Raw genomic sequence first — 21,212 nt, 5'->3', positions numbered from 1 at the left:
TTGTCCGCTCCATTCGTCTCACCGGTCAAATTTTATTTATTTATTTGTTTGTTGTTGTTGAGAAGGTTATTTATATTTTTAGTCACGTCTTTTATTGTGTTTATTGTATTTGTTGCATTGCCTGTTGCTTCCCTTCGAAATTGTTTTACTTTCAAGGCTTATAGACGGTGCGTATGACTTTTTCCAGCTCAAACGACGTTTTCACGGGAAATCGTATAAATTCTATTCCGTGTGGCTTTTCTTGATTTGCATTCATTATAGGTCGTTATGCTGCAGTGTAGAGTGTTTTCTTTCAAACATTTTCTACTCAATGCGTAGCATTCGGATCGAGAAAGTGTGCACAAAAAATGTTAAAATTTAATTTTGAACGAATTAAAAATAAATGTTTTTGAAATTAAAAACCGTATAAGTATTATATTTTTGCGCTTTATACATTATTTATGCTTACATGTATGCATACATGCATAGTAATTGCCACAAAAAAAACGCGAAATATAATATTATTTTTAAGTGTTGTACATTTCTTAATCTAAATCTTTATCAGAGTATACTCGTATGCACCAATATTTGTGTGTTTGCATTTAATGTGCATTTATAAAGTGACTTTGGATGCGAATACGTGGGGCTAGACAAACAACGCGCAGTAACGATAAGCGAGTGAAAATTTTAAATTATTCATATTATTATTGTGTTGTCATCTTTATAAAATTTCAAGCAACCAAAGTAAATAAATCTTTTGTTTAATATCATTAAATTATAAAAATATATTATTGCTATTTGTGGTTTCGGTCTAAATGCAGATGGTTAGTCATAATTTATTAAGTATATTTAGAAAACAATATACAATTGTGTGTGTGTGCGAGCAATAATTACCTTCTTAAATAAAAAAAAGTCCATACAATTACTTGATTTTGATCGTTTACTTTGTATAACAGCTGTATGCGATGGTGGTCCGAACAGGAAAATTTCTTCGAGTATTGCAGCGTTACCTTGGATAATAATCAATGCCAGATTTTGTGAAGATATCCCGTCAAATAAAAAGGTTTTCCATAGAAAAAATTGATTTTGTCCGTTCAATTTGTATGGCAGCTACATGCTATAGTGGTTCAACAATATATCAGCGTTTCCTACAAATGAGCAGCTTCTTGAGAAAAAAATGACATGTGCAAAATTTCAGATCGATAACTTAAAAACTGAGGGATTAGTTCGCGTATATACATAATATTCTGTTCAGGGTAAAAAACGTTACTAATGCATCTATACCACATCTATACGGAAATAAGAACATTAATTAATAAAAGCCTATATATGTACATATACAGTGTCGGCCAAAATATAAGAACACTTAATCCAGTAATATTCGATTGCAAAATATTTTTTAACGTCATCGTTTTTGTTAAACTTTTTTGTTTGACGATTGGGTGGCATATTATATGCGCAAAAAAAAAAGGTTGGCAAATCTGCAGCTATATCGGTTTTTGAGAATTCCCCGAATACTGTCAATTTCATTGTACAAGCAGGGATAATGGGATGCCCAACTCTTTCCAGTGTGAGAGCGCCTCAAAATTAGCGTTTTTTATTACATTTTCCATTGTAGCCAGATTGGAATTTAAATTAAAATACCCATCATTTATTAAGATTAAATATTATTATACATGTATCCGTTAAACATATGCAGACACTTTTTATACTCTCTTTTTGTGATTTTGTGATATATTAAACAATTGATTTTTGAACTTTCAATACGTAATCAAAAGAATAAATGTATTAGCTCTCAATTAATAAATGTTTTTAAAAATTTTCAATTGAAAATCAATACCACTTAGCATGACATCACAAAAGATATCATCACATACATTTCAATTTCGCGTTTTCTTTCATTTTCATTGTTTTTCAATTTTTGTTAGTGATCTTCAACAGCAGCACAAATCTCTGGTACAAGCAGAGATAAAGAGATGCCGAACTCGTCTCGGAAGGGTACAATAGACCATAGGTCGCGGTGCATACCTCGAAACTAATCTAATCTAACTCGTCTCTCACTGGAAATGAGAGCGCAATTGCTAAACGTCAAAACCTCCTGAACTCAAGCAACTGTCAACGTTCAGGAGGTCTGACGTTTAGCAATTGGAAAAAGCGGGATGGCCAGACTGAAATCCTACAGAAAAATATGTCAACAGAGAGATTTCATGCCGCTGTTAAAGATCACTAACAAAAATTGAAAAACAATGAAAATGAAAGAAAACACGAAATTAAAATGTATGTGATGAAATCTTTTGTGATACCATGCTTAGTAGTATTGACTTTCAATTAAAAATTATAAAAAACATTTATTCATTTGATTAAATATTGAAAGTTTAAAAATCAAAAGTTTTAATATATGACAAAATCACAAAAAAGGGTTTAAATAGTTTCTGCATATGTTTAACGGATACATGTATATTAATATTTAATCTAAATAAATGTTAGGTATTTTAATTTAAATGCCCTAAAGTTATTATTTTGACTGATCTGGCTACAATGCAAAATGTTATAAAAAACGCTAATCTTGAGGCGCTCTCACACTGGAAAGAGTTGGGCATCCCATTATCCCTGCCTACTAGCCTAATAGATTTATACAATGGTCAATTTGAAGCGTGTGAAGGAGGACAATAAAATAAGAACAGAAGACATAACGGACTATTTTGTATCAGAAAGCATTAAGAGAGATGACTGAGAGACTAATGCCCGTTTAAGATATTAAGTGCAATTAATTTCACACCTAAGGTAAAATGGGTGGGGTAGGGCGAAACATTGGAGCACGGACGAACAGGAAATAGTAAAAATACTAAAAAATTAAGGTTGTTGTTGTTGTAGCGGCTGAAAACATTCCTGAAGTAATTTCGAGGAATGGTGCCGAATTGACAGTCCTGGGCCGGATAAAAATCCGGATCCGTTCGGGTTACTTAGACCCGACATTCGTGGGAGCGAGAAAAATGAAGGTCAAGGTATTCGGTGCACCAAGCCCTCTTACCACAAACAACTCAATACAAAAGTGCAACGATAAATTCGGTAGATTTGCAGTTGCGGGATTCATTCAATTCAACTGCCGAAATTAGGGAGGAGATTGCAGTTAAAATTTGTGCTCGGTCAGTAAGGAGACGTCTAGTTGAAAATAAAATTGATGGACAGCTCGCAAGGTGCCGTTATTGACACAGAGACAACGAAGCGGTCGCATCAAGTTCGCTAAAACTCATGTCGAATAGAATGTCTCAATAAACGTAAAAAAAAATGTTTTCCCTTGCACGAAATTGGTTTCTTCATAACAAAATAGATGTTTTAATCTGGCTATCCCAATCTCTGGACCTGACCCAATAGAGAACTTGTGAAGAATTGTCAAACAAAAGTTTGGAAGCGTTAGGTCGATTAAGAAGGAAGAATTGTGGAGCAAGATCTTAGCAAACAGTGCATATTCAACAAATATTGAATATGCACACATCTTTCCCTTCGGTTTTAATCATATTTATATTTCTGTCCTCTCCCGATGTGATTCAGCACATTCAGTGTGTGCATAATTAATCCAATTTTAGATAGAGTTATTGTCGTTGGTTTCTTCGACAGATTTCTTTTTATTACCACAAACTGTGACTAAGGCCGCGTTCCCCTCGGCGGGTATTTGCGTTTCGGTTGTGGTAAAATGCACAATATGTTATTGTTGTTGTAGTTGCATAAGTCATACCTCAAATTGGAGCACTAGCCGGGATATAAATTCATTCCCGATTCTGTTACGTATACTCGACTGTCACGGGAACGGTAGCGGCGTTCCTCTTTTCATTTGTAATATATTGATAAAACATTCAGGTTTGCTTTGCCAGCTTGTCGGGGACGCGACATATATTCAAAGTATACATATACAAGTATTAATGTTTATATTATATTATTACCGTTTACAACTCCACTCGGTTGAATTTGAAGTTGAAGCAATTCAACTTCAGATCAACCCAACTCTTTTTATACTCTCGCAACCTGTTGCTTCAGAGTATAATAGTTTTGTTCACCTAACGGTTGTTTGTATCACCTAAAACTAATCGAGTTAGATATAGGGTTATGTATATATAAATGATCAGGATGAAGAGACGAGTTGAAATCCGGGTGACTGTCTGTCCGTCCGTCCGTCCGTCCGTCCGTGCAAGCTCTAACTTGAGTAAAAATTGAGATATCTTTATGAAACTTGGTAGACATGTTTCTTGGTACCGTGAGACGGTTGGTATTGCAGATGGGCGTAATCGGACCACTGCCACGCCCACAAAACGCCATTAATCAAAAACAAATAACTTGCCATAACTAAGCTCCGCAATAAGATACAAGACTGTTATTTGGGAGGGGCATCTGCAGTTAAAACTTTTTTTTAAAAAGTGGGCGTTGTCCCGCCTCTAATAGGTTTAATGTGCATATCTCCTAAACCGCTAATGCTATAATAACAAAATTCACTAGAAGCAAATGTTTTTCGCACTTCTATTGACGGTGTGAAAATAGTTGAAATCGGGTGGCAACTCCGCCCACTCCCCATATAACGGTACTGTTAAAAACTACTAAAAGCGCGCTAAATCAAGCACTAAACACGCCAGAGACATTAAATTTTATCTCTGAGATGGTATAAGATGACTTTATAGGAACCGCGTTCAAAATTAGACAGTGGGCGTGGCACAGCCCACTTTTAGGTGAAAACCCATATCTTGAGATCTGCTCAACCGATTTCAACCAAATTCGGTGCATAACGTTCTTTTCATGTTTCTATGTCACAGTGCAAAAATGGGCGAAATCGGACTACAACCACGCCTACTTTCCATATAACACCATTTTAAATTCCATCTGATTATTTCACTTTCCACTATGCAAATCAGGCAACAATGACTGTATCGGGATAAAACTTTGCGTGAATAATGCGATTAAAGTATGCCACCTTGTGGCCAAAAATTGTCTAAATCGAACCAAAACTGTTTAAGCCCCTAAGTACTAAATATGTGGACCCCAGTGCCTATAGTTGACCTTCTACCGAAAATATCAGCCAATCCACAAAGAAATCTCAAACGAGTATACTATTTGACTTTGCGAGAGTATAAAATGTTCGGTTACATCCGAACTTAGCCCTTCCTTACTTGTTTATTCATATTTTTCCTAAATAAACGCTATTATGTTCACCTATAACTGCTCGGTAGCAGCTGAAATTTTATAATACTCTAATCAACCCTACTGGCACAGAGTTGAACACCGTAATATCAAAAAAAGTTAAAGTTTGACAAAACTTCAACCTAATTTTTTTGACGGGTTGAGTTGAAAACCGTAATACCGAATGATACCGAATCAACCAAAATGCAGTTGTGTTGAAAACCTTAATTGTAAATATTTATTATTAATACTTTCAATGCTTCGATGCACTGCCGAAACGGCATGATAAGATTTCAGTTAGCTGTAGTCTATATGTTTTATTATATATGCATGCATGTATGTGCCTTAATGTATATAAAGAATTCAACAGAAATCAAGTTTGAATATCAGCACTACTAACAAATTGGACCACTCAATGGCCATTTTAACATTCAATTGATCTCTTTTTTTTTAACGAGAGTCTACGATTTTATACAGCTTTTATTGAGCGGCAATAAAACAGAGTCATTTGTTATAAAAAATACGCATACTTAAATAAATAATGTATTTCACAGAATGGATAACCGCAACATCGATTTCAACGGAAGCTGTTACATATATGAAATTTTTTTTAAGGTTATAATGAGTTTTAAACAAGCAGTAACTACCTACCTTCTTGTTCAGCACTGTGCAGTATTTCAAATGGAGGAGAAATCTAACATTTTGTAGCAATTAAAATGTATTATTTTTTAACTTTTTAATTTAAAAGTCAAAATTGTGTAATTAAAATACGCACACAAGAACAAACAAACTAATTGTATTTGAATAAGAATTCTTCAATATCGCTTTATGGATTGTAGACATACATATACCATATAACAAAGATGAATGTACATACATACTTATGTGCATGCATATAAATACATAAATTGCATTTGTTTAATATTGTCCAAATCACTAAATTCTAATTGAAAATATGTGTATACGCTTTGCTAATTTGCCACATTTCGCTTCTTTCCTCATTCATTTTTTTTTAGTTTTTCATAATAAAAAAAATAAAATAAAATTCGCACGCACGAAAATTGGACTCCCAAAAAAACAAAAACTAAAAACAAATAAACCAATTTATATCAAAACGAATCGTTTCATCCATTCATCAACACTTTGGGGCACGTCAAATTCAATTTTATAACATTTACGGATTGTGAAGTGTGTCCATTGGATTCGGTTTGGCTATCATACATTGCCGTGCAGGGACATCGCACATCATTCCCACTACAATTACCACTACCATCAGCACCACAATCATTACTACCATCACTACTATTACTACTCCAACCACAGCCATTAGTGCCAATATAGGCGATTTAATCACTATACATACGTAATTAGGTTGCAGGACAGCATCCTCATCTCAGCCTTGTTTTGTATATTTGTGGTAGCGCATGTTGTAAATTGACCGAAGCAAATAAGCAGCCATAAGCTTCAATAAAAATAGCATACACAAACATAACCTGCAAAAAAGAAAAATACGTATTATATTTGCAAACGGGAATATATAAATCATAACTAAGAAAATTGTTAATTACACACACACGCACACATAGTGCTGCTCACCACAATGACTCTGTGGAAGAGTATCGTACGCTCTCCAGAGCTTGAAAAGCGCATGACTCAGTACTACGATGTCAAGGGCCTTACCGAGATACGCGTGCAATTTGCATCGTGGATTGAAGAGTTTATAATGTAAGTAAAAAAAAAAATCGAAAAGCACTATAGGCAAATAGGCTGCAGTGGTAAAAGAAATGTGTGTGCTGGGCGCGTAAACCGCCTTGCAAAATCTAGCAAAACTTAGCATTTATTTATACCTATTTGTCACAACAATTGTATTAGCATAATTTAACGCAATGCTTGCCCACAACGGCTGCATATATAAATAAATACACGTGTTTCTGTATGTATGTGCGTGTGTTTTTGTGCTTAATATGTCTACTATTTGCGTAAACCTAACGTTTTTGTTTGAGTCCTCTGTACACGTACTTGTCGTACTAGAAATATGTGCAATTTCTTCCATTTATTTAGACCCTTCCAGAAAGGGTTCGGGCGTTGGACCAAGTTAGTTGTCTTAAAATTTTATGTACCTATAGATATTGAGCTAAAAATAAACATGTATATATTTGTACAAAGTTGAGTTTGAAAATATATTTATTGCATATATGGTAATACATATACATACATACTTACCAAGAACGTTTGTGCACTAAACCCCGCTTGTGTCTTACAGGTCGCATCACCAATTGCCAACTAACGAGAAAATTTTAGAACAACTAGTCAACTCATTCTACGACGGGCTCAAACAGAAGCTCATTACATTGGATGGTGATAGTTTATTAAAGTTTAAAATTCGTGAAATTTGCGCACATTTAGCACGAACAACACCCCTTGAGCTATACACGTACTTTCGTAACGGTTTACTTCGTGAAATTCAGGCATTGAAGGAAGGAATGCCACAAAATCCCTACATGTATAATACAGCACTTGTTGGTGGTCATGTAAATGGGATCGGCGGCATGAATGCAGGTAATCCCTATTTGAGCGGTGTTGGCGTTAGCCACATCAACGATGTGCATATGGCCGAAGATGCGTATGCATTGCCGGCGCGCATACAAAAGCTAGCCGTTGATGTTGAGAATATGCGTATGGCCATACACAATTTCCAAGGTGAACAGGATTCGGTATATAATTATTTTAGTGATTTCAACCAAACGCGTGCAATGATGTCGGCACAAGATATACAGGAACGTGAAAATCAATTTAAGGAACAGTATCTCATTTTATCTGAACGCAAGAAGGTTGTCGTCACTGATTTGCGACGCGTTATCAACGAATACGATACGATACAAGAGCAGGTGATAATGGCATTGAAAATGTGGCAACGTAATCAGGCTTTGGCTGGCAATGGTGCGCCATTCCATGACAATTTAGATGAGATACAACGCTGCATAGAGATGTTGGTGGATATGATTACTAAAATTCAATTATACGTTACTAATCTGCTTGCGATGGGCGAGGATCCGATATTGACTGATTTGCTAAATCATGTACGTTCTACACAAAAAATTCTGGTGTTGTCGGCTTTTATAGTGGAACGCCAGCCGCCACAAGTGATGAAAACACATACGAGGTTAGTCAATATACAAGTACAAGTACAAGTGTATATATATTTTGTACATAGGTATATTATAATTTTGCTTGCCTCATTCTAGATTTGCCGCTGCTGTACGATGGTTGATTGGCCCACAACTGGAGATATACAGAACTAATCCAACTATAGAATGCGTTATACTCTCAGGTAAGAAAAATCTGAAAAGCTTTTCATTAAAATACAATTCCTATACTTCCTATAAAATCAATTTTAAATTCATCCGATTTTTTTCTACTTTATATTATTATAAAGCTTGTTTAAATCAAGCGTCAATGATGATATAAATCAGCCCATAAGTTCCAAAGCCCTCTGATCATGAGACCCTTGGAATTTTTTACCGAAAATAGTCCTCAATCTGTGAGATCTCCTAACAAAATTCACAGAGAATATTTTCTTGAAAAAATGTATAAAATCGGGCCAAGGGGAAGTCCCTATTATTTTAAAATAATTGCGTGGAAAATGTTTTCATGCAACCTATTAGGGATCCGAATTTGAGTCTTGCAAATTGCAAGAATATAAAAAGTTCCGTTACATCCGAACTGACTCTTTTCTTACTTATTAAAAATTATTTTAAAATTCAATATTAACAAGATAATGTTTGGCCCATCTTTTAGAGGCCCAAGCCCAACGGCACGCCGCTCACAACAGCACTTCGGATATGCAAACCGCCGCTCCACCGCAGTCTTCTGGTGAAATTTTAAATAACGTTAGCTCTATGGAATTCCAACAAGCTACCCGAGTATTCTCAGCCAGTTTTAGGTAAGTTCAATTTTTGTGTGCAAAATGTTGGCAACATATGTTATCTGAAAAAATCGACTTTCAGAAATATGCAATTGAAAAAAATTAAGCGGGCCGAAAAGAAAGGCACCGAGAGTGTTATGGACGAGAAGTTCTCTTTACTCTTCTACACAACTGTCGTTTTCAACGAATTCAAGATAAGTGTAAGTACTAACGAAATTACTTCTTCAAAATATTTATGTTTATTATTTTTCACTTTCGTTTTCAGTGCTGGACACTTTCTTTGCCAGTTGTTGTGATTGTGCATGGAAATCAGGAGCCACAGTCCTGGGCTACTATCACTTGGGATAATGCATTTTCCGATATAACGCGTGAACCCTTCCAAGTGCCAGAGAAAGTACGCTGGGCGCAATTGTCTGTGGCTTTGGATACGAAGTTTGGTTCGGCGACTGGAAGAAATTTAACCGAAGATAACTTGAATTTTCTTTGTGAGTTATACCATCTTTACGATTATTTAGAACGTGCGCGAGCTATTAAATTTTTTTTTTAATTTTAATTTTTAGATGAGAAACTTTTCCGCAACGAAGCTGGAGAGCATAATGAGTTCATAACTTGGGCCCAGTTCTGCAAAGAACCTCTGCCTGATCGAACATTCACCTTCTGGGATTGGTTCTTTGCCATAATGAAATTGACCAAGGATCATTTATTGAATCTGTGGAAAGAGGGTCTTATTGTTGGTTTCATAAATAAGCGCAAGACTTTGGAAGAAATTTTACCTATGCAACAATATGGCACATTTTTACTGCGTTTCTCTGACAGCGAATTGGGTATGTGACTCGTTGAATTTATTTGCGAAACACACTTAAGCGTATTATGTCTTCCCTTATTAGGTGGTATAACTGTAGCTTTTGTCGACGATCAGGGTAATAAACTTATGTTGGCACCTTGGACGTCACGAGATTTAAATATACGCTGTTTGGCCGACCGCATACATGACTTGAACGTTTTACGTACTGTCTTTCCAAAGAATTTGGCACGTGATGAGGCGTTTGGTAGCTTCTACTCACACCACGTCGGTAAGTGCTAACATCAACGCATTGATAAATATGCTAACCTCCGCTTAATTGCTAGCGAAAATAGGATTTTTTAACATAATGAATTTGCTTTAACTTCGCTAATTAAATAAAAATTGCTTTTAGAAGAACAAACAACACGTGATGGCTATGTTGCAAATACAATAAGGGCACACGTGCCGGCCATAGAGGGCGGTTCTGTGGTGGGCACGCCGCAACATCAACCGCAAGATATATCAATACCGAAGTAAGTTTTTGTTGTTGTTTGTTAAAAAAATAATTTTTGCTTTAATTAATTTTCGAAATTGAATTATTATATAATACTTTACTAATTTTTTTGTAATCATAAGTTTAATGGGCTGCTTTTACTATTCTTTTATCTGACTAAAGTAGTAAATTTTTTGTTTAAAGTTTTGGTTAACGATCCTTATAAAATTTTTTGTTCTATCCTATGTGCTATTATTGTTGTCAAGTCATATGTGTTGAGATTTCCTCTTTAAGTTCTTGAAAGAGGCTTTGTTAGAACGGTTAAAACTGACTTTGTATCTGTTTAAAATTTAACTATTCTAGATTATTATAGCTAGAATTATGCAATCATTGTTGGGCGCGGTTTAAGGGTATAGAAATGGCTCACACCTTGTATCTTCGTACTACTGTATTGAAAATGTTTCACTTTAAATCAAATAGCCACTCGGAGTGTGCTCAATGATCTCTTACGGTTGGACAACTAAAATCTAATTTATTTTATTGTTCTTGTAATCACTTACCAAAGTACTCCATACTCCATTTTCGGTAACACCTAAAAAGAAACGTCGGAGACCCGTCTGTCTGGTTGTATTGTACATACACGAATTGGTCTCAGTTTTTGAGATGTCGATTTGAAATTGCGCACACGTCCTATTCTGCCTAAAAGGCTGCTCATTTGTCGGAATCGATATTGGACCACTGTAGGATATTGTTGCCATATAAACTGAGCGATCAAAATGAAGTTCTTGTAAGAAAAAGTTGTTTATTTGACAAGATATCTTCACGGATTATTGTTTAGCGTAACGGTAAAATCTAACAAATTGTTCAGAACACTTTAGCATATAACTGCCTTACAAGTTTTTTTTTTTTTTTGTCAAGATATCTTCACGAAATTCTCCGATGAAATTGTTGAGATCGTATCAGTATAGCATATAACCACCATACACCGACCGATCAAAATCAAATTCATGTATGGACATTTTTTTTTTGTATGTGAAAGGTTATAGCTTTAACGTTTTTTCTTGTTATTGATATTTTAAAGATAACTAAATGTGTTCAGGAATTATGAAAATATGACGAAATTTTGCAGCCATTTTTTTTCTGTACTAAATTTATATTTCTGTATGTGCGAAAGATAATACTGTACAATTACAAATAAGGGGATGTGACAAAATATCTAGTAAATACGCAGATAAAATACATTTTTTTTTTCAAATTTCCAACATATGACTGTGGCAACATTTTGACATATTTTATGCAAAATTGAAGTTATTTCGTGTATTATGTATTTTTTTCTCTTTAATTTTAACTTGGCAAACAAATTTAATTTGTATATTTGTATTTTGCTTAAACCTTTGAACACTATCTCTATGAATGAACCTTGCTTTTGCTCTATTTGAAAACTAGATCGCAATACTTTGAAAATTAACCTCTCACCTGTTGAATTAATTAATGTTTTTTTTTTTATGATGACCGGAAATCAAGCTTTTTAGCATAAATCACTAATGGTGCGTTGTTTGCATTGGGTTGTTTCATTTAATCAATGCTAAATGAGGTCAGTCAGCGCAGTTTTCTTTCGACTGTGCCGATTTTTTGGAAAATGTTGATATGTTTAACAGAAATAACAAAACCTAGCCTATTTGTGTATGAAGTATATGATTTATTTCAATATAACTGAACACAATTTTGTCTTTTATTTTTCTCCCGATTCTTCTGGCTGTCCGACAACTATACTTTCGACAACAAAATAAATCAAAAACGACTGCGTGCATCTTAAATCTTTTGCCACTACACACACGCTTAACCTCACGCGTCCTCCCTGTGTGATGAAACCAATATTTTCTTAAACACACATACACAAACTCGATAGTTATATCGAAGATCTTGGCATCGATTGGAATTGCATCTGAAATGGGTGGGCTGTATATAATTGGTATAATGAATGGTCAAATATTTAGTGGAGTGTGTGCAACATGTCATGCAACAGTTGCTCAAGACATTTAAGCAGGTATTTTTTCTTAACATTTCGTTTTCATTGATTTGGTTATATTTTCTTTTTTCTTATTGAAAATTTAAAGTGTTGCACTACTGTCTTGAAATGTGTTATAATGTGCTGTTATGTTTTTTTTTCATTATTATTATTACTTTTTTTTTGTACGTTGATAAACAAAGCAAATTAATGCGTACGTTCTCACAGCCATTCAGCCATTTAGCCATATAGCCAATCAATGCCACCACTCAAAACTTCTCATTACCACATCTATTAACTAACTAATTTCTTACTTAAATTACACAATTTCCACATTTGTTTTGGGTAACTTATTGTAGTTTTAAATATGGAAATCATTGGACGCTTTTCAATTGATACAAAAAAGAAGTAAATATTTGAACAAATAACGGCGAACGGAGCTGTGCTGGAATGAACATACATACAGTGCTAATTCACCACTTCCGCCAACATTAAAATACTATATCCTTTTAATTACAAATAATTTATATAAGATAGTGTTAAGCGCTTTTCTACTTCCGTTTTCGAATTTAACTGTTTTTCAAATACCACAGACTTAAGCAACTTAAGTTCACTTTTTTCACTTCTTCTAGGTACTTTATGCAATTATGATGTCTAAGTTCTTAACAATTTATTTAAAAAAAAATCACTAATTCATGGATATGTGACTTACGTACGTACATACTTACAGTCTGTGTTGTTGTGCATTTAAGTAGTAACAAAAAAATCAATAAGGCATTCATGCTATAACTCATTCATCCACAAACTGTTGCTGTCGTTCATTAATTTTTTCAATTGACCAGCAAACAACATGCTAATTTCTGGGCCAAGAAATAAAATTGTCGCTGTTGCGCCAGTTTTCACTCATGCTCATAAACATTTTGTTGTCATTTGTTGCGTGTTTATATGCATTTTCGCTGCTACCGATGGTTTGAAATAAAAAACTTCTTAAAAAAAAGTATTGCCATCTATATCAAACTAACCACCACCCTGACTAATTATAAGCTGCCCTAGCTGTTTAGCTAAGGAAGCTGTTACTCCAATGACTACTTATATAATTAATACCATACATATAAATAAAAACATATCTATAACTAATATATTTAAAGCGTATTACTAATTTTCATTTCATAAATAACCAAAAGAATTAAGACAAATTTTTGCTTGCATTTATTTAGATCGCAGAGTAACACCCTAATGCATCTTTGAGTACGCACACACATTAATACAATCACCTACTTGTAAAACAAACGAAAAGCATTGTAACGAACCAAAATGATTCGGTTCGAAATATGTTTTGGCAAATACAAAATAACTTACAAATACTTCGCTACTCAAAAAATGCGCACGATTGGGAAATTAAGCGCATGCCAAGTAATTACTAAGCTATGACAAAAAAAATATTTATTAAGCTATGAGAAAAAGCAAGGACAAATGAAATGTGAAAAAAAGTTTAAAAAAAATATATATAAAAGAAATACATTTTGCAGAAATAAAAAGTATATGTGCTTCACTTACTTTTTACGTTGAAGAAATAAAATATTACAAAAAAAAAATACTAAATCACATCTAAAGTCGTTAAAAGTGTTAACACGCGTTATTACAACAAAAGAAAACACAAAAAAAAGTAAATTTTAGCATAACTCATTCTTCACTCGATTGTCACAATACTGCAGTGACATTTTTTGCATACTAAAAAAAAAATGAAAAGTAAAAAATTTATTCGCAATTAATGTGTGTACTTGCATGCTCAATGTTCTTGCGCATCAGCCGCGGAAAACTATAGTGATAATATGTAGTTGTATTGGGCCACTCAGTCTTTTGTTGTAAACCTTGTATTCAAATGTCTATAATAGATGTTTAAATAGATGTGCTTTGCTTGGTCACGTCACTGCATCTGTTTAGATGTTGCATGTCAATGGTGTGTTTTTGCTTGCCGCTCAACTTAGCTGTTCACATAGCAGAAGAGAAATTTAAGAGTTTAGGGAGGATTTGTGGCCACAAATGCTCTTTCGTGGTAAAAAAATATATACAGCTGTGTTCATGAAAATAGTAGTGCTGGTGGGTTCTAGCTATAAAACAAAAAATTTAAGTTAAAATACAAACTACGAATTCAATAATAAAAAGAAATTTCTAGTTAAGATTTATTTAAAAAAAACTTAAAAAATAGCCTGTTCAATTAAATAATATTGCCTACTTTGTTGAAGGAAAAACAGAAAAAATCCAGTTAACAATATAGTAGTCATAGTGTAAAAGTTTTCGATTGACGAACATACACCGACGTTCCATAGACCTCCTTGACGACTAGCAAAAGTTGTGTTCTACTTGATGGATTGTGTTGCTGTTGCTACAACTCGTTTAACATCTCTCCATAACTTTTCGATTATTACATTACATCAATCTTTTCTCCTCCTTATTCATTGCATTGCATTTTATACCATTGGATATCTTTGTGTAGCTGTACCCCACTATTGCTTGTTCTGTCTTGTTGCCTTAGCTTTACTATAAATTCACTCTTCTCGATAAAGCAATGTCTTCCATTACCCACTAAAAAAGAAAGAGCATTGGGATTTCAAAAAAGTTGCATCAGAAAATGATTAAATCCGTTAAATGCACTCACTTAACGCAACTACGAGTATTTATTAATTTTTTAATTTATCGACACCCAACGACGAGCACTACTATTTTAATGAACAGCATGTTTTTTTTTTAGAAAGTGCGAAAGTGTGTCATAGAAACGTTAGTCAAAACAAAAGTAACGGGGTTTTTTCGTTTTTATAATTTGAAGTGTATTCTACCAAAATAAGCACGCTTATTGACTTTTAAAGTCAGTATACGAATTGTTAGGAAAGATTTTTAAATATAAGAACTTGTTGCACTATTATTTTCATGAACACAACTGTATATAATGTAGATGTAACAAGAAAGCGGAATCATCTTATAGCACTTGGCTTTACTTTTCTCTATCAATTGCATGCTAAAAAGCCGCCAAAATTTCATATTCATTATTTAATTTCATTTTAACACACCTCTATTAATTAGTACTACATTTTCTTCTTACTGAACATACTATACTTAAAAAGTATTTATTAATATTTATAATATATATTTTGTGTGTGTTTTCTATTTAATGTCTATAATTTTTGTTTTTGTGTATTTTTCTCTCAGTTTTAGTGATTTTGAATCAATAATTTATGATGGATGCGGATAGATACACACAAGCAGTGATATACATACATATACACACGTTAAGAAATTGATTGAATAGAAAAGGAAAAAGAAAAAAAGTAATAACAATAAAAAAAAACAACAACATAACTTATACTATAAAATACATTTTAACTATTTGCCATGAGTGAAGTATAAAGCGTATAATTGTTTAGAAACTGCAACTTTTCTATGGACTTTATGACTTATAATATCAAAACAAGCATTTGCATATATTCACATACATATATCGCAAGTGAGAGTCACGCGTTTAGTAGCAAAGCAGGCCAGTGTATTAGTTATAACTAATAATTAACCGTACACACATCTGTCCACACAATTAACTACCGTTAATAAATTGTCGAGCAATATTTTCAAAACTACGTTGCTCTGCATATTTCAAAATTGCTGTCACTGTGCGACTTGTAAAACATCGCTGAACACCCAAGTAAAGCAAAATGCCACTAATGGTTTGAAGAACGAAGCATGTTTAAAACAAGAAAAAAACAAAAAACACAAAGAAAACGAGTTATTGAAATACTCTACGAAAGGATACTTTGCTGTTTTATCATTTTGTGAGCGCATGGTATGTACACATATTTTTTTTCATTTACATTTTTATTGAATTAAAGTTTACATTTTTTTATAATGCATTATTTTATACAAAAATATTAGCATAAATAGCGATCTAAATTTTTACGTATTCTACATTAGTTCCGCATCCAATTGTTTTTATTTGATAGAATAAATATTTAAAATATAAAAAAAAACGCGCGCCTTAGTTTTAAGTTTAAAAGTGCAATTAAATTGTTTCAATATCCGTTAATCAATAGCAAAAAATCAAATAGAAAATTTTAATAAGCACGTTTAAAAGTTAAAGTGTAGTATAGTACAGTTATGTTCATATTTATAGTAGTGCTATTTGGAATATGCCTCAATTCAAAAGCTGGTCTATTTGCAATACCAATTTAATTAAAATTGTGTTTTTAGCTTAACATAACGGCATGAAAAATTAGCTATCATTCGGGTTTGCTTAAAGTAAGTGTACTCCTATTTACAAGTACGTTTTACATTGATCGCCCTTTTGGAGTTGTTTATAAAAATAAGAGTGCTATTTTTAATTGCGCGTTGTGTGAAAATTAATATACGAGTATAACTATGGCTTAAAGCGTATCATCACTCTATTGCAATTATTTAAGGCAAACAAATTGACTTATGGTAAAATAGAATGGGCCGTTCCAATCAATCCCTACCCGCAAGGATATATAAATTTACTAAAACGCTTAATATTTTTAAAGAAAACATGCCACGATATACAAAAAATTATTTTTTTCCACCACAGTGGACAGATCGAAAAATTTTAAATGAATAACAACTGCAAAGAGACAGGCAGACTGGACAATGTGTGTAAAATACAAATAGTGTAAAATATTTCTGTAGGCACAACAGTATTGGTAAAAGAGAATGAAATGTTCTATTGCTTGAGTTCAAGATAACATGGTTTCAAAAAAATACCATATACCAACCAAATGATCACCATACTCCGAAAATGTGGCGCCAATATCCAATATCCGGAACGAAGATTAGTTGAATTATTATGTTATTATACGTCTTTTGTAGTTTCACTGCAATTTTTATGAACACATACTTTCGCATACAGTACTGTATAAAACAAAAGCAACAAATTAAAATAAATAACCGAAATTTTTGATATATTTTCCTAAAAAAAGTTTTACAAAAATATGATGGCTAAAAATTTTATTCATGTATTCTCTTTAATTAAAAAAAATTAAATTATTACTTCTTATTAAACAATCACTAATTAAAAAAACAAAAACTACTTCATAATCAATAAGGAAGTGCAGCTCCTTTATGGTATGGGAACCAAACGAACGCATGGTTCCGGTCCTACCATCCTGGAGGCAGCTGGTACGCGGTCCTGCGACGCCACCAACAATGCCTTTCGACGTTTTCGAGCCGTCAGTGTACCACTTAACAGTGCTGTCCCTTAGCAGTAGGCCTCAAGCAACCAACTTGAAGTGCCATGCAACACCCCGCATATAGATTGGAAGGCACCGAAAATGCCTTGTGACTTAAACCACTGCACCACGTTAAGGTTCCTATTATTCGCACAGGAACTTTTTCATACTTTTGCAATTTGCAAGTATCAAAGCCGTGCAAATACCTTAAGGTGTTGGAAAAACTTCATATTAAAAATCTTGCAAAAGAGTTCAACATTCATTATTCGACGAAATCGAGAATGAGAAACACGCTCACTCGAATTTGATTAAGATAACTCACATATCGATATATGGGGTATAAAGTCAGCCGGAATTTCAAAAATCTTTCTATTAGGTGTATGAGGGCTAAGGGGAATATTGACCCAATTCAACCAATTTTTGACATACATACCTAGTATTATCAAGAAAGGATCTTCTCCTGATTTTGATTATATATCTCACACATTCACCCATATTTTCGGTAGAAAGTCAACCATAGGCTCTAGGGTCCACATTTCCGGTATTTTGGGGCTTGAATAGTTATGGTCCGATTTTGACATTTTTAGACCTTAGATGACATTCCTTAAATGCACTATTTGTGCAAAGTTTTATCCCCATGTAGTAATTGGAGCTGGAAAGTGAAAAAATTAGATGGAATATAAAATTGTGTTATATGAGAGTAAGTAAGAGAGTGCAAAAAACATAGCATTTGCATTTTCATTGTTGACAGTCATTTGTTGTTTGAGCTATTCATGCTGGTATAGCTGGTCTAAAAATTGTGCAAAACGGAGCTTGGTAGCATTGAAGATGCTCTAACAAGTATTGCCAGACTCTTTTCTATTGAATTCAACTAACAAACCTTGTTGTTGCTTTTATATGAGTAAGTAAATTTTCAGACAAGAGAGCATAGTGAAGAGATAGCGAAGGCTGCTGAAATATTTTGTATTTTTTTTGCTTCTAATCCGGGTCTAATCGTTTGGAAATAAGAATCTCGAAATTAAAAAAAAAAATAACGGAAAATCATATATTTTAAACCAAATAAATTTTCTATAGTTTTTGCACCTGGAACTAATGTATAATGTACATAATTGCAGTGCATACAAATGAAATATGTTGACCTGAAATACAATACTACGGTGGCTGTCTTAAATATAAAATTAATTAAAATATAATGTGTATTAAATCTAAAAGATAAACTAAGAATTTACACATACGAATTTAGCGAAAGTGCTGAGCCAATTTTAAATTGATGTTATACACGTGTATTTTAATCTAACTAAAATATAACTAGCTAATATAAATGTTATTGAAATAAATTTTTAAATACTTTAAGAGAAAACAACCCAACTATTTATATTTAAATATTTAGGGTATATATGTATAGCAGATACATACACACATATGTATGTATGTAATTGTTTAAAAAAAATTAGTTTTACTATCAAATATTATAAATATATGTATTGGATCTATGTACTACTATAAATGTAGTAATTGTTTTTGTATACAATTTTTTGCATTTAAATATTGTTTTATACAATTTTTGAAAATTTTCATTTAAACTTTATTTTTCATTTCTATTTGCAGTGTACACTTTCATGTCGCTAGTCGATGCTGAATATGATATGATATTTCCATTTACCGTTATGCATGCTGTTCCGCCTTTAAATTATATATTTAGTCTATATTTCCTCTCCGGAAAACAAAAAAAACATATATTTTTTTTATGTACACTATCTTGCCTACTCTCTTCGAAAAACTTGTAACTATCGTTAGTGGTAAATAACTATAATAGTTTTTAAAAGTAAATGTAATAGTTTTATACTCGCCGTTGCCTTATATAATTATATTAAATTTTCACTTATTTTTGTGCTTTGTAAATCTATATTTAATAGTCAAATGAACTTTTTAATGTTGCGGGTGCTTGAATACTTGAATTCCTTATCACTGGTACTTGTTGTTTTGTGGTTAACTAAGTACATACTTACAAAAAATAAAATGAAAACAAAAAAAAAAAAATAATTATAAATATCTGCATGCCAGCTGGTGCAAATATGAAGAGTCCACATCATCATAACATTAAATGTTGAATTCAGTGAGCACATTTTTTTATGAAAGTAAAAAATTAAATACGAAACATTATAGAAAATGAGAAAGTAAAGGAAATCACTACTGACTACTAACCGGTCGCTATGTTGAATGTTTGACGATAAGTGTGTTTACTACTTAGTCTAAGTGCAACTAATTTAAGTAACGCTAAGTAATTGATTTATACGCGTTTTTCAGAAGCATAAACCTCACTGTTCTCTACTTGTGAGCTAAAAACGATACACGTCTCAAACTGTGTATTGCTGCGCTAGTTACCTTTCGCGGGGGTGCGCGCGGCGCTCACCAAGTTATTTTACTCTGTGTATATTTCTATATTTTTTGCTAGTTGCGTGTAAAACAATTTTATTTTGCACTTTTATTTTTGTATTTGAAATAAAAAAAAAATTAAAATTAATACGGTCCAAAGTATCTCTTGAAATTTTTACTTTTATTATAGTGAGCAGTATTTGAAATTTATTTTCATTTTTATATATATATTTTTTTAATTTCAACTTTTTGAATGGATCTGTTGTGCGGTCGCAACACTTTGGCCGTTACTTTTTTTTAAATTAAAATTTTTTCTTTGACAATTCACGCATATATATCAAAGTAGTACTTATCTTATTTATAAGCAAAAAAATTCGCCGATAATTTTTAATGTTCTCAATAAAACAAAAAAAATCCTACGTTTATTTATGTGTGCATTAATTGCCTTAAATTTAATTATTGAATACAATAATTTGTGATTCTTATTTTACAAAATTTATGATACATAATTATAATTGGCTTCCACTTCATGTCTCTAGCAATTAGCTTATTAATTTAATTTCATGTTAAGTTTTCATTTTTGTAAAGTACTAAGTTAAATATGAGCGATATGCAGTTGTAGTTTTAGGAATAAGCATTTTGAAAACAAACATAATATTTGAAAATATTTGCATTAAATGTGGTGAAATTTTAAACGATTTTCGTAAACAAAAACAAAAGCGTGTTTATTACTAAGCTTAGAAAGTAATGTTTAAAAAAAAAGATATACGTAAATATACATTTATTAAGTACAGTTAGCGATATCAATATGCGCAGTTGCATGTTGGCAGAAAAAGTAAGAGAAATAAATTGAATTTGAGGTTATGACCCAATAAAAAAAATTATTTAAGGTTAAAACAAAATTTAGTTTGAGGTTATGACCGAAAAACAGAAAATATTTGATAAATCTACTGAACAACTTAAGAGATAATATTTAACATTCTTTGTCTTTTATTATAATAAACAAATAAAATTACCCATAACTTGAATACAAGCACGTCCATTTAGAGCACATATTAATATCGCCAACTGTATGTTTACAGAGAGCAAACACTATTTATCGCATACAAAGTAAAGTCTTCGTATTTGTATGTACGTTTATGCATAGAAATATACATTTTACAAAAAAAAAACCATATTACACTATACACACATATTTAACTTAAAAAAGATAAAGAATACATTGAATAAAGTATAAAAAAAAATAAATAAGTGCA

General features: G+C 32.6%; 1 protein-coding gene and 2 long non-coding RNA genes across 17 annotated transcripts in view; 1 reads left to right on the top strand and 2 right to left on the bottom strand.

Annotated features, from left to right (window-relative positions):
* Positions 1 to 20,858, top strand: part of LOC106617302 (signal transducer and transcription activator) — a 30,010-nt gene extending 9,152 nt beyond the window's left edge. For 4 of the 14 annotated variants that reach the window (XM_036368302.2, XM_036368303.2, XM_036368301.2 and 1 more), the window contains 10 exons: positions 7,409 to 8,308; positions 8,391 to 8,476; positions 8,944 to 9,088; positions 9,153 to 9,270; positions 9,336 to 9,555; positions 9,631 to 9,894; positions 9,958 to 10,143; positions 10,267 to 10,387; positions 15,563 to 16,187; positions 19,189 to 20,858. In XM_036368302.2, the coding sequence (XP_036224195.1) occupies positions 7,629 to 8,308; positions 8,391 to 8,476; positions 8,944 to 9,088; positions 9,153 to 9,270; positions 9,336 to 9,555; positions 9,631 to 9,894; positions 9,958 to 10,143; positions 10,267 to 10,387; positions 15,563 to 15,605 (1,863 nt within the window). In that variant the 5' untranslated portion in view covers positions 7,409 to 7,628 and the 3' untranslated portion in view covers positions 15,606 to 16,187; positions 19,189 to 20,858. Of the gene's footprint in view, positions 1 to 596; positions 724 to 6,737; positions 6,871 to 7,408; positions 8,309 to 8,390; positions 8,477 to 8,943; positions 9,089 to 9,152; positions 9,271 to 9,335; positions 9,556 to 9,630; positions 9,895 to 9,957; positions 10,144 to 10,266; positions 10,388 to 12,256; positions 12,395 to 12,987; positions 13,068 to 13,572; positions 16,188 to 19,188 lie in introns of those variants that run through there. The other 10 variants (XM_070105565.1, XM_070105562.1, XM_070105564.1 and 7 more) reach the window with 10 other exon arrangements.
* The window catches only part of LOC118681841 (uncharacterized), a 73,318-nt gene continuing 53,195 nt past the window's right edge, over positions 1,090 to 21,212 (bottom strand). Inside the window, exons 2-4 of one of the 2 annotated variants that reach the window (XR_004977595.2) lie at positions 18,014 to 18,232; positions 6,509 to 6,638; positions 1,090 to 1,127 (exon numbers count right to left, since the gene is read on the bottom strand). This is a non-coding gene — a long non-coding RNA (uncharacterized lncRNA). Of the gene's footprint in view, positions 1,128 to 6,508; positions 7,280 to 7,368; positions 7,433 to 18,013; positions 18,233 to 21,212 lie in introns of those variants that run through there. The other variant, XR_004977601.2, reaches the window with a different exon arrangement.
* Positions 9,631 to 11,586, bottom strand: LOC138855733 (uncharacterized). The gene is made up of 2 exons (XR_011394805.1): positions 10,908 to 11,586; positions 9,631 to 10,194 (listed from the first exon to the last, which is right to left on the bottom strand). It is a non-coding gene; the product is annotated as an uncharacterized lncRNA (long non-coding RNA).

Source organism: Bactrocera oleae, chromosome 2 (assembly GCF_042242935.1).
Source record: "Bactrocera oleae isolate idBacOlea1 chromosome 2, idBacOlea1, whole genome shotgun sequence".
NCBI lineage: Eukaryota > Metazoa > Arthropoda > Insecta > Diptera > Tephritidae > Bactrocera > Bactrocera oleae.
This window is presented reverse-complemented; position numbering and strand designations above follow the sequence as displayed.